At 35.6% G+C, this 14,560-nt stretch overlaps 1 protein-coding gene across 2 annotated transcripts in view; it reads right to left on the bottom strand.

The window, feature by feature from the left end:
• LOC106871142 (cullin-1) overlaps positions 1-14,560 on the bottom strand; it is a 110,965-nt gene that overhangs the window by 41,357 nt on the left and 55,048 nt on the right. For both annotated transcript variants that reach the window (XM_014917452.2, XM_052968701.1), the window contains 4 exons: positions 12,836-13,114; positions 9,208-9,382; positions 7,315-7,482; positions 258-399 (listed from right to left, as the gene is read on the bottom strand). In XM_014917452.2, the coding sequence (XP_014772938.2) occupies positions 258-399; positions 7,315-7,482; positions 9,208-9,382; positions 12,836-12,978 (628 nt within the window). In that variant the 5' untranslated portion in view covers positions 12,979-13,114. The remainder of the gene's footprint in view (positions 1-257; positions 400-7,314; positions 7,483-9,207; positions 9,383-12,835; positions 13,115-14,560) is intronic.

Raw genomic sequence — 14,560 nt, 5'->3', positions numbered from 1 at the left:
AGGCTGACCCTTTGAATTACAGGCACAACAGAAGCAGGAAGAACGAGTGAGAGAAAGTTGTGGTGAAAGAGTACAGCAGGGTTTGCCACCATTCCCTGCCGGAGCCTCATGGAGCTTTAGGTGTTTTCACTCAATAAACACTCACAACGCCCGGTCTGGGAATCGAAACTGCGATCCTGTGACCGCGAGTCCGCTGCCCTAACCACTGGGCCATTGCGCCTCCACAAAGAAAAATAACAACAAGAAATAAAACTAACCATAACTGTTGATGACACCACTAACCAATCTGGTGTTGATAGTCTCACCATGCCTCTCCCTTTTAATAAGTGCAAGAACAGCATTAGTGACCTGCTTGTTCAATGGCTTAAACAGGTTGTCTCTCCAAGTAATTAAGGCCAACTGAAATATAAAATAAACAAATGGATTGTGTTAATATCTAGGAAGGTACTAAAATACACAGACCACATAGGCAGTATTGAGAAATCACAGAAAAGAAAAAAAAAACTGAAACGAAAAGGAAAAACAAGAAAAAAAAACTCATTCATACAGTTTAATATTTTAAAAAATGACATTTTATATTCTGTAATTTTCAAAATTTAATCAAAACAGTTAAGCAAGTATTTATGAATGTTAGAAAGACACAAATGATATTCAGTTTGAACTTCTACAGACTAACTTCTGTAGGGAATGCATATGCAGAAAACAAAAGAACCTCAACCTGCCAAATCTAAAATGCACATTGAATATTATAGTCCCTGATGTAGAAGCCTAGAAACCTTTGCTCATGAGTAAATTCAATCAGGACTAAAAAATAACAACAAAAGTAGAGCAAATTTTAGAGGTCATTTTGGAGATGAAGAATTAACGTGCCTAGTGTAAACATACGAGGAACTTTAGGGATAACAAGAGGAAAGGTGGGTGTATAGAGAAGAAGGTAACCACTCCTATGGAGTGGAGGATCAATGTACAGAAACTGCTTGCTTGTAAATCAGTGGTTTGAACATGATGCTCAATGAGTTTTCTCCAATCAATGGAATGGCCTTTATGTTTTTTAGGATATTGTTATTGTGTAGCACTGATCCAGCAATCTTGTGGTATTGCAGGTAGTAGGCAAAATGAAGATGCCGCATCTTCTAAGTTATATTAGGTCTCCATCTAGTCAAAGACCTTACTGCACAATTCAACAAGCCGCAAATCATATGCAGTCCAGTTTGATAACCTACATATATTGCATGCTCTCTGTCCAGTTTATTAATGTATGCCTACAGATTCTAGTGTGGCTGAATTTGCTGAAAGCATGACATTTGTTGTTCCTCTGCATTTATTGTTAGTGGCATAATCCTAGCACAGAGTTTGCTGTCAGCAAAGCAACTGATGTAGCACCTATTTCTGTATGTGTTCCTTATGCATATCCACATCATGTGAGAGAGATAATGTTTTTAGAATGCTGTAGTAGTAGTGATCTGGAGAGTTGCATATGTGTCTCAATGTTTTGTTTTTTAAAATTATTATTATCTAGTGACAGAGTCCATGAAGGCTGAAGCTTGCTGCAAGAACAAGCTGTGCCACAAGTGGTTTCATTTTTAGCACTTCAGTTTTGTTGCACATGCAATCAGTGGGTGTGGTGAATTACTCTGTGTTTTTTTTGTTTTTTTTTTTGTAATTTATAATCATTTGTGGTGGAGACATTGGGAACAAAACTAGCACTAGTATAGTTTATTATAGATGTAATATATTGCTTGTATGTCATTGATATTGATTCCAAATGTGACATCTGACTGCTCTAAGGATGTTTATGCTGATGTGTCTTTATAACTTCTCTAAATAATTTGTAATTATTCTGCTTCTTTACTATGCCTTTAATGTGTATTGTGAATGCCCTGGATGAGTTGTATGTAATTCCTGCTATTTTTTATCTTCTGTTTGTGTGTAATATGTTTATGTTGTTGAGTATAAGGGTTAGTGATATTTGATGAATTCTATGATACTGGTGGTAAGGAGAAAGACAGTAAACTTAATTTTAAGTCTGTTTGTTGTGGAGTCAAATTGCTAGGTGGTTAAGTGTCAGAGTAATTGCACAGCAGTGTCTGAAGAACAGTGGAAGGATGTGAATGTAATATCACTTGCATATGAGGCTGTATGTAATGTATGTAAGTGTGGGAAGGTCATGTAGGTAGAAATTTAAAAAAATAAAACGACAGACCCCTGTAGTATTCTTTTCAGAAAATTGCAGGTTCTTTAAATGTTCTTATACACCACAGTGAGGGCGCAGTGCCTAATGATTAGAATGAGACAGTGGGTTCAATTCCTGGACTAGGTGGTGTGTTGTATTAATGAGCAAAATGCTTCATTTCATGTTGCTCTGCCATCACTCGGACAGCTGACATGTGGTGCATGATGCACTTGTTCAGGCAACATTGATTTGATGGAAGGAGTGAGCTCATGTACAGCACAAAGATTTGATCATAGTAAACAAATCATTTGTGCAGGTTGTTCAACAAGGAATATCAAAACCAGTCTTTCTCAGATAACAAGTGATTACTACCATCAAACACTACATAGGCTTGATGGCTTGAGAGGAAGATTGCTCATCAACATTTCACGTTCAAGGTGAAGGGAGTATTTTTTATATGAATGGATAGCAGGGAATGGGGTCAGAGGTTTTACTGATGTCGATAGTAGTTAGAATGTACTGTTATAGATTTGTAAAAAAATACTTCCAATCAAAAATATTCAATAACAAATTATTAATCTGTAGTTTAATAATTGACATATCTCTTTTACTTGTTTCAGTCACTTGACTGTGGCCATGCTGGAGCACCGCCTTTAGTCGAGCAAATCGACCCCAGGACTTATTCTTTGTAAGCTTAGTACTTATTCTATCGGTCTCTTTTGCCGAACCGCTAAGTGACGGAGACATAAGCACACCAGCATCGGTTGTCAAGCAATGCTAGGGGGACAAACACAGACACACAAACATACACATATATATATATATATATACATATATACGACGAGCTTCTTTCAGTCTCCGTTTACCAAATCCACTCACAAGGCTTTGGTCGGCCCGAGGCTATAGTAGAAGACACCTGCCCAAGATGCCACACAGTGGGACTGAACCCGGAACCATGTGGTTGGTAAACAAGCTACTTACCACACAGCCACTCCTGCGCCTACATGATAGTAATTTTTTACTAATTATTCTATTGAACTATTGCAATAGAACCATCCTAGCATATTTCAAGGAGACTGTGCTATTAATAGTACAGTTACTGCTTATGTCTCAAGTATGAGTAAGAGTGAGCAATGATGCATAACTGCTGTTACTATGATGGTAGTCATTGAATATATCAAACCTTTGCCAGTTTTTATAATATTATTATTTAGAGTGGTGAGACAGCATAGTTGTTAAAATGTCAACAAAAATGCTCTGCAATATTTCTTGTGAGTCATATTGAGTTCAAATTCTGCCAAAGTTGACACAATAAGTACCTGCTGATCACTGGGGTTGATGTAATCGGCTAATGTCCTCTCTTTAAAATCCCTGGCCTTGGGCCAAAATTTGAAACCATTCAGGTGGCAAACTGGCAGAATCATTAGCATGTCAGACAAAATGTTTAGCAGCATTTCTTCTGGCTCTTTATATTCTGAGTTCAAATTCCATCAAGGTTGACTGGTTTCAACCTTTTCGGGGAAAAATAAGTTGACAAAAGCACAGCCATGGTCATGACCAATGTCCTCCTAAAATTGGAGAGACATGCGTGCTAATCTGTGGACATGCATAAATGACATTCACGTACACACACACCCTGCCTTTTATAGATATAGATATATATACAATGGGCTTCTTTCAGTTTCCATCTACTAAATCCACTCATAAGGCTTTGGTCAGCCCAAGTAGAAAACACTTGCCCATAGTGTCATGCAATCAGATTGAACCTGGGACTAAGTGATTAGGAAGCAAGCTTCTTACCTAACAGCCACACTTCTTACCACAATTGTTTAAGGATGTTGAACAAAACACCCATGTTACCAAAGGTGAATTATCCAAACCCCAAAGAATTCCTCTCAACACATGGCTATGATGCTCTCCCACTACTCCTGCTCGTGATCAGAGATGCACATATTGTCAGTCACAAAGGGACATGCTCAACTAGTTGAGGTCAAACAACTGACAAACAAATCTGTGGTATTGAGTAGAATATTTGCTGTAGCCCATCTTTTATACCAAGACAACAATGTACATGATAAAACTTTCAATTATTATTATTCTCTTCATCATAATTTCAGGTCACTTGAGAGCATTACTGATAATCTAGTACCTGTTACATATTCGTTTGCTGAGGTGGGTGATTTTTGAGCATCCAGCAGAATGAAAAACAAGACTGGCCAAAGGGCAGATGAACTCAGGTAAATCAATGGCCATACAATATCGTGCAATGGTTAGTGGCATGCTTACATCTCAATCAAATGAGGCATGAAGGAAATAAGTAACCATCTCCACAGCTTTGAAGTTAGTAGCAGCTGGCCAGTGGTAGCAATATGCCTTCATGTATGGTTAGAAGCCATGATGCAGAGCAAACATCTGGAATGATGTTTTATGGACTGGACATTTACCAAGTAAGATGGTACTGCAAGGTTTGGAGATGGTTTCAGACACTTTGATAATCTTCTACATTCTCATACAAGTACAGTTTTCCTATCTTTATCCTGCCGCTGGGCAAGAGAGTGTGTTTGATTAGCATGCTGCTCTTTCTCATCATCATCATCATCATCATAATTTTACATCTGTTTATCATGCTGGCATGGATTGGATGGTTTGAAAGGAGCTAGCCATCTGGATGCCCTTCCTAACACCAACCACTTTACAGAGTTACTGGGTGCTTTTACACAGAACCAGCATGGGTACTCTTACGTGGTATCAGCACAGATGCTCTTATGTAGTACTGGCATGGGTGCTTTTTATGTGACACTGGCACCCACAAGCTCCCAAAAAAAGAAACCCTTGCACCAGTCTAGTATCAGTGTCTAGTGAGTAAGACTGTATGACACAAACCTTCAACTAAGAGTCAAATAGTCGTGTTGCAGCAGTCAGGGTATTCCACACATCTGCAACAATGAAATACTGCCGCATCCATAGTTTCAGGCTCATGGAAGTTGGGGAATTAGACATTTGCAACAGTGAAGTACTCCACTTTCATAACTTGTAGCACATGGAAGGTGTAGTATAAGCAAGAACAGTCGTGATTCTCTGGTCCCCTGCATGGATATGTCCTCTGGTGCAGTGAAGAATGATTGAAGCTAGTGTCTTCATTGATCACCGATGGACAAACCTGATAACTTTAGACATCGACTTCTGTTCTTTTATTCATTTATTTATTTAGGTAGTTGCAAGGATATGGAATTTAACAGATGCAGCAGTAGCAGCAGAATTCACCAACTGATTTTGATTGCTATGCAAAGCTACCTTAATTAATATTAAGTAAACTGCAGTAAGCTATTAGAAATTTTTAGAACACAAAAAGAAAAAGCAATAAGAATGAGGAACTACACTTCCACCTAAAAGAAAATGTAACAAAATTGGCATATGTAGGGAACATTTTGGTGCAGAATGGTGACAGAAAGGATTCTTGAGGTTTTCTTTCAAGACAATGAAAGTAGTGCAATTAAATGGTTTCAAGAAATTGTAAACTATGTCAGAAATAAAGTTCAGACCGGAATAAATGACATCATATGCAGATAAACTCAAGTTAGTTGCATTAGACTGAAAATGCCAGATACACACTATTAATATCATCTTACATTTGCACCATGACCATTGATAAATCATAAGACTGAGTTCACAACCAGCATTTGGGAACAAACAACTTCACATATTTTATCAGAACTGTGGTCATCTATACATATAGGCATGTCTTTTGCAGGTGCCAGTGCCACATAAAATGCACTCATGCCAGTGTCATGCAAAATGCACTCATGCCTGTGCTGCATGAATGCACCCATGCAGTAGCATGTAAAAAAAAGCATCCAGCACACTCTCTAAAGTCGTTGGCATTAGGAAGGGCATCTAGTCATAGAAACCATGCCAAAACAGACAATTGGAATCTGGACAGCTCCCCAGTTGGCCAGCTCCTGTCAAACTGTACAGTCTATGCCAGCATGGAAAAAAGATGTTAAACAATGATGATGAAGATGATGGAAACAATAAATATAAACTTGGGAATTGATAACTTCACATAGTTACAAGAGCATGGAAACTTAATAAAAAATGAATTTAATTAGTGAAACAATACAAAAGAACAGGATTACAAACTGTTCATGAATTGTTTTTTAAATGATATAGTAATTAAAAAACTTTTAAGTAACAAACCAATATATTAAGTATATTATTATTGTTGTTACTTTCAATTTTATTTCTGTAAAGAGAGGGGCAGATGTGTCTGTGTGGTTAAGAAGTTTGTTTCTGAACCACATGGTTTTGGGTTCAGTACCTCTGCATGGTACCTTGGGCCGGTGTCTTCTACAATAGCCCTGGATCAATTAAAGCCTTGTGAGTGGATTTGGTAGATGGAAACTGAAAGAAATCTGTTGTGTGTGTGTGTGTGTGTGTGCATGTACATGTGCATGCATGTTTGTGTCTCAACAACAGGTGATAGCTATAAATGTGAGTCACTAGCATATAAGCAGTGTCACAGTGTCATTCATTCCCAAAATTCTATGAAAAAATGTCTGGCCATGGGCAAATACTTTGTTTGAAAACAGGTATGGGTTAGCAATAGGAAGGGCATCTGGCTGTAGAAAAATCTGCCTCAATAAGCTCCTTCCAACCCATGCAAGCTGGAAAAAGTGAATGGTAAATCAAAGATGATGAAACTATTTAATCTTTTAAGAACTTTCACCTGATGGTCTTCTTTTCTCTTCAATTGAAATTTATTATCCTAAGTACCTTATATTTTTTAACATTAGCAGTTTTTCATGACATTTGAAATTTTCTATTTTCTTTACAAAGGGTACCAAAGGATACATTGGATACCTTTGTGCAGAAGTCCATTCTGCTGCAAGCATTCAAGCCAGATCTCCTATTTAAGAAAACCCCTTCTCTTCTTCTCACCCATCTCAGAAGGGTGATGCACAATGCCCTACCCAAATGGCTACAAAATAAAACAAAAAGCCCAGTTAAACAGCTGATCCAAGTGAAATAGTCAATGTAGATTGATAATACAAAATTGTGACTAAAAGTGAGGTATTTATTGTCAACAAAGTGTTTGTGAAAAATAAAAATAAAATGGAAAGTATAACATTTGCAATACTTACAGAATAAATTTCATAAATTCCTTTAGTTCCTTCATCACATTCTCGACGAACCCAATGTCGATTTAGATAGGCACAAACACCATTCAAAACTTTACTTGAGAATTGATAATCTTCCCATTGTTTGGTATAAAACTTTAAGACATTTTCATCAAGCAAGTCTTTGCTGTCCTGTAAAATACAGCAATTGAAATATTTCAGATGACAAACGACAAGAAGAACTAAAAATAAAACAATCATTGCTGGTTCAATAAATATGAAAGATTTTTTGGTTTTTGTTTTTGCAGCGAAAAAAAACAAGATGACTGGATATCTAACCCTTTAGCATTTAAACCAGCCATACCCAGCCAAAATTTTCTACCTGCTTTATGTTCAAGCTGACCAAATCTGGCCCCTCACACCTATTTTACAATATCATCATTCGAGCGAGGTCGGTGCCAGTGCCGCAGGACTGGCTCCTGTACAGGTGGCACGTAAAGAACACTATTTTGGGCATGGCCGTTGCCAGTACTGTGTGACTGGCCCTCGTGCTGGTGACACATAAAAGCATCCACTACACTCTCGGAGTGGTTGGCATTAGGAAGGGCATCCAGCTGTAGAAACTCTTCCAGATCAGATTGGAGCCTGGTACAGCCTTCTGGCTTGCCAGTCCTCAGTCAAACCGTCCAAACCATGCTAGCATGGAAAGCGGACATTAAACGATGATGATGATTCAAAATATAAATTACCATATCATCACACTCTTGAAGATACAAGAAAATGCATGATTAATTCAAAACAATGTGAATGAATATAAATCATTTTTAACAGAATAATCTGAATGCTAAAAGGTTAATCTTGTAACATTAGTAGAAAGCCTCTTAAACTAATATTTGCATAACAATCCATTATACACCAGTATCCAATTTAGACAATGAAGCAGATTAAGAAGTGTATGTTCCTTTACACTCTCAGTTCAAATTCTTTTTAGATTGACTTTCCTTTCATTCATGGAGAATAGAGAGATAAAATAAATACCAACCAAGAACCCAACTAAATCTAAAATTCATGACAATGTGTCTATGCCAGAAATAAATATTAATTTAAAAACAAAAAGAATGAAAAGGTGGCTAAGTTATATATATATATATATATATATATATATATATATATATATATATACTGTTAGATCCCACAAAGTCATGTAGTTCTGTTGAAGACTGAACAAAAATGAGAAGTGGGAAGAAATGTGACATGGCAGTACCATATTTGATGGTATGTAAGATGTGCTTTTAAGGGAAAAAAAGCCATCCCAAAAAGGAAAAAAATTACCCCAGGACATATATGCAAAGTTGGACCTATATTACATCCTTTAATGCACGGAAAACTTCTTTTACCTGAATAAGCACTGCTGAGATTAGGGTGCATCTAATATACCCATGTGATCACCACTGAATATGGTACATTAGTTGCTTTTCCAGTTAATTTATTCAACATGTTTCCATAATTATAAGCAAAGTAAGAACAAGAAAAAGTAACAGTCTATTAAGTAATCGTAAAACATCTTGGTTTTAATTGTTGTACATTAAACATTTTAGCTTCCACAATGAACAGGATTTTTTTTTTAATATAAGTTGAAATAAATTACTTTTTCTAATGAATAAACAAAATTTTTCAATTCAAAATAACCTTATTTGGAAGAATTTTTCACATACGTGTGTATGTGTGTGTGCATGCATGCACATATAAAATACACTGTAGTTTCATTTTATTCCCATTTGTCTGTTAGTAAAGATTTACTTCTCAAAAACATATTCATCTTCTATTTTTGTTATTAATTTAAATATCTGCTGCCTTAAAAAGTTTGGAAGTATCTTTCTCTAGAATCCGAATAATGAATATTAGATGACTACTTACCTTTAACAATTTAACTAAGTAACTTTTCAGATATTCTTTCAATCGTTTGTAAAGTTCCAAGCCAACGAACTGTGCACCTCCAGTTGGCTGCTTAACTCTTTTGCCAGTAAGTGTTCTGGGCTGCTGTCCCTGACTGGTATTTTGCTGAACACTAGTACAGTAGTTATATACATGGCTTAAACAAGTCAAGGAAAAACAAATGAAGTTCAGCATCAGTTAGTAAATCAAATCTAGTCAAACCTGATAGCAACAGAATGAGATAAAACACATCAACAAGATAAAATGCATTAATGAGATGCAAATATTCAAAGACAACAGGAAGCAAAGAGAAACACAATGTAACAAGCACCAGGTGCATGTTACTTTTCAAAAAAACCTCATTTTTAAGCACATTACACTGTCAGTTTAATATTGGTTTGAAATTTTGGCACAAGGCCAGCAAGTCTGAAGGAGTGGGTAGGTTGATTACATCGACCCCAGTGCTCAACTGGTACTTACTTTATCAACCCCGAGAGGATGAAACGCAAAGTTGACCTCGGCAGAATTTTAACTAAGAATATAAAGATGGACAGAATACTGCTAAGTATTTTGTTCAGCATGCTAACATTTCTGCCAGCTCACCACCTTAGACCGTCAGCTTACTATTGCTTCTCAACTTGATAATATGACAGTCTATATCATAGAGTTGATATTTTGCTTTTAATACTCTAGTAAAAATTCATTACTGATTCCTTCATCATTGATCTTGGGTAACATGGTACAGTCAATTGTGAACCAAGTTATGCTTATTTAGGATTGATTTGTGATAACACAGGTCGGTGATCAGTCAAATATTCTGCTTGTACTAGAAAAATGTGCCCCAGCAGCCACCCACAATGTTCAGCTACCTAGAATGCACTGATCATTGGTAATGTTTACATGACTATGTTGCAAGGCTGCATATTTTTTTCATACAGATCTACATACTCCTACCCATCAACATGGGACCAATGAACAGGAAAAATATAGAGACACCTGATACTAACAAATGATGTAGATAAGTGTGTTCTCAACAAGAAAAGATAGAAATGATCTAGAAAATACATGATGGCAGAAGCTTTACTACAATGAGCTGCAAGTTTGATGCCAATGAATCTACTATTTGTTCCACTTACTGAGTGCATGGAGATGATTCATTTAACATTTTCTTTTTTAAATCAAATCCCTTGTTAGTTGTTTTCAAAATGTTGAAAACAACTAACAGGATACAACAAAATACTTTAATGTTGCTACACACAACCATAACTGTTAAGTATGGGATCTGATCAAAAACATGACAACTTCCCTCATACTGGCACTACAGAAAAAAAAAAAAGAACAACCGGTCAACTCTGTAAAGTATTTGGTGTTAGGATGGGCATCCAACAAAGCCAAAAATGAAACTTATGAGCAAGACGTAATCCCCTGACTCATCAAGAAGGACTGCAATGACTTGTCTAACTCATAAAAACATAGAAAGTGGACACAAAATGATGATGATTATGGTGGTGGTGGTGGTGGTGGTGGCAGCAGTGGCGGTGGTGTGAGAGAGAGAGATTATACAAATAAATATTCATGTTCATACATTCTTCTTTTTCTCTACTTTTATTGGCTTCAGTTAGTGGATTATTGCCATCCTGGAGACAACTTTCAAGAGCAATTATACCTATGGTTCCCAACCCTTTTGGGAGAGCAGTAATTCCAAATAAGAAATGGCTCAACCACTAAGACCTGTTCTACCAATGCCAGAACAGAAAGCAGATATAAAATTATGATGATGATGGACCTTAGTACTTTTCCTAGTGCATATTTTTACCTCTTCTCAGAAGAAACAAAATAGAAAATGTTTTATTAATATCTCAACTATTTTTTTTTTTTACAACCATTCAAGAGACAGTTTTATTTTTATTTTTAGCTTTCTTAACCCTTTACCTAGGTAAAAAAATTTGCATAAGTTAGTCTTAAACATCCATACTTGTTTACAGATTTATAGTAAGTCCTTGTTTCATACATTCTGCACAATAAAGCCAAGTCCCAAGTTACTCAGGTGGTTGAAAAAAAAATTGGCAATGTGTATCATATATGATACACAGAAGCCAGGGAAATATGCCCTGTGTATAACATATAATACACAAGATAGGCAAAGAGTTAAGCAACTGTTTTTACACCTTGATGTCTTTTCTACTGCTAGCTAATAAACTCTTAAGAATGAATCCACAATGGTCCTTGATTTAATGGGTTTTGTTTTTTCTTTGTAAAAATAAAAAATAAAAATAAAAAAATACTTTTGCTTATTTTTCACTTTGAATATAAATTCAATAGATAATGCGCAGAAAAGTGAATAAGCAAAACCCATACTTTGAAATAATTTGATAAATTATTAAAATGGATAGAAAGTGAGGAATATTTCTTTTAAAGTATTAGATTATTCACAGGTCAACAATTCACATGGAATGTCAATTATTTTCAGCCAGGTTTAGACCGAAATAAATAGAATAAAGTATTTAAAAATCCGATGTAATGCTAGTTTGTAACCACAGCTGATGGAACACTAAATTACTAAGAGAAATGCCTATAAGTAGTATATACTAAATGCCAAAAGCATTCACTAGAGGTAGTAGCTGAACTTTATTCAGTGTTCAGTCATGTTAATCATCATCATTAGTTTTGAACTCTACTTTTACAAGTTTGTTTGGCTCAGATAATATTTATTGAGACAGATTTTCTATGGCCAGATGCTATTCTTGTCATTAACCCATACCAGTTTACAAGCATAGTAATATTGACCAGACATGTGTTTCTAGAGGACAAAAATTTGCAACCATCACATGATGTCAAGAAGTGGATGTGCAAAAACACACAGACACATATCGAAAGGGCTTCTTTCAGTTTCCAACAACCAAATCCACTCACAAGGCTTTGGCTGTTCTGAGGATATAGCAGAAGACACTTACCTAAGGTGCCACACAGTGGAACTGACTCCAAGACCATATAGTTGGAAAGCAAACTTTTTAACTACACTATGGCTGTGCCTACAAAGTGGAATAGAAACTAATCTCTCTTAGTAAATGCTCAGGTCTATCAGGAAACATTCTCAGAAAACCTGGCACTTAACTGTTTGTGAACTGAGACACATGACATTTAAATAGCCTGCACCAGAGCCTCGACAAAAACATTTGAAGGAGATATATACTCATGACTCTTGAATTGATAACATTGTTTTTTTGCAGGTTTGAATGTTTGAGTTGAATCTATTTGACATGCAATGGAATATTATGCTCCTTTCTGTTCCCAAGATAACAAACTCTACACTTAAAACACAAACATTTATCATACTTGCACCAATAAAATGTAGCTGCACCTTACTGCCACCAATAAAATGTAGCTATACCATACTGCTGCCGATAAAATATAGTTATCTTTCAGAAAGCTCCTGGAATAGAAAAACAGATGATTGATGAATTAGATTAGAAAAATTTGTTATATACATATTAATAATTAAAAAAAAAAAAGTTTCTAATAAGGTTACGTTTATACAAGGTGTCAAGAGCAAAAATTTGCAGACATCCATCAATGGAACCAAAACATTATTATTCAAAGAAAAGGATACGTATATAATTGAATATATCGACTTTTTGCCATATTTTCTCGCCTGTATATCTGCTCAATACCCTCCTTGAGATCATCCCAGATCTGATCCAAACCTGTTGGCCGGAGTCCGTGAGGATTGTGATTTTTAGTAATGCCAGACATTTTGAAAATAGAAATGTGGACGAAAAAAATGTGTTTCTAGTGCTAACAGGCACAAAGTCACAAACAGAGTGGTCAGCAACTCTGGGGTTATTTTTAAGAAAGTTTACACACTTTAGTATATGGCATTGCTGTAAACCTGAATAAAAGAAAAGACAAAAAGTATTTTTTTAAATTTCCAAAATGTATTCATCAAACAATATTCAACATTCAAGAGGCAAAAAGACTTTTTCTTTTAAGACAACTGACTGACTACACAGTGAACACAGAAAACTCAACATATATAATTCAGGAAGAAAAATAGAAACCTCTGATGAACTCTCACTAATTTGCAAATACATGTAAGTGAAGCTCACATAAACAATTGTTTTATTTATTATTATAGAAACAAACAGTAACAAAGGAATCAATCACTGTCAAACAGGAACAGGTGACAACTTCAATGCAATTGTGATCAAAGATGGTAGTGGTTGAGTGAAACGTAAAGAAAAAATAAAACTTTAGAGGAATCAATGAAAGAGGGAAGAAAGGGTGTTCTTTTCCACTCTAGACACAAGGCCCGAAATTTTTAGGGAGGGGGGGGGGCAGTCAATTAGATTGACCTCAGAATACAACTGGTACTTAATTTATCGACCCTGAAAGGTTGAAAGGCAAAGTCAACCTTGGCGGAATTTGAACTCAGAACATAAAGACAAACGAAATACCACTAAGCATTTCACCTAGCATGCTAACATTTCTGCCAGCTTGCCACCTTGAGGAAGGGGTGATCAAGACAAAGATGTAGTCAGATATTTTGATTCTATATTAAGAAAGCTAAAGTATAGGCCAGTTAAAAGTGAGTTCTGTAATGTAAGTAAATTGCTATTCTGTTACATTAATGCAAACAGCTAACAAGTCAACCTTATAAATTAGCTACTTTGAAAATTAAGAATGATATACTGAAAATAACAATGAATACATGATAAATGGTAATTGGAAAGCAACACAACTATTTCTTTCTTTTCAACAACTACCACAGCTCATTGCTCACACTATTTATAGTGCGACCTTTACATAAGCAACTAATCTTAGAACTGGTTCAAAGACTTAACCCTTTTGCATTTATACTGGTCATAGCTGACTAGATCAGGCCTCTCACACCTACCCTACATTGTCATTCTAAAAATAAACAATTGCATCATGATTAATTCAAAACAATGTGAATAAATAATCTGAATGCTAAAGAGTTAAAGATACCATATTTATAAAAGAGCTTTGGGTAGTGAAAAACGAACGCTTCTGTTCATTAAGAGAAGTATATCAGTCATATATACAGCAAATATTGTACAAAGAAAGTATGGACAGATAGCATGTAATGTAGTTAAACCCATGTTTGAAAATGAAAAATTTCACATCATTTTAGAGAAGAATTTGCAACCCAGTTAACTATTTATCAATGGTCTTTTCTGTTCTTTTAACTTTTTGTTGTGTATTGAACTCCTAATCAATATATAACAAATGTTGTACACTTGTTTAAATAATTAAAAACCTCCAGTCACATGGCATGCACAAGTTTTATGTGAACTTGTCCATTTATATATATATA

Source organism: Octopus bimaculoides, chromosome 6 (genome assembly GCF_001194135.2).
Source record: "Octopus bimaculoides isolate UCB-OBI-ISO-001 chromosome 6, ASM119413v2, whole genome shotgun sequence".
NCBI classification, from domain to species: Eukaryota; Metazoa; Mollusca; class Cephalopoda; order Octopoda; family Octopodidae; genus Octopus; species Octopus bimaculoides.
The sequence above is the reverse complement of the archived record's forward strand: the minus strand, read 5'-3'. Positions and strand labels throughout refer to the sequence as shown.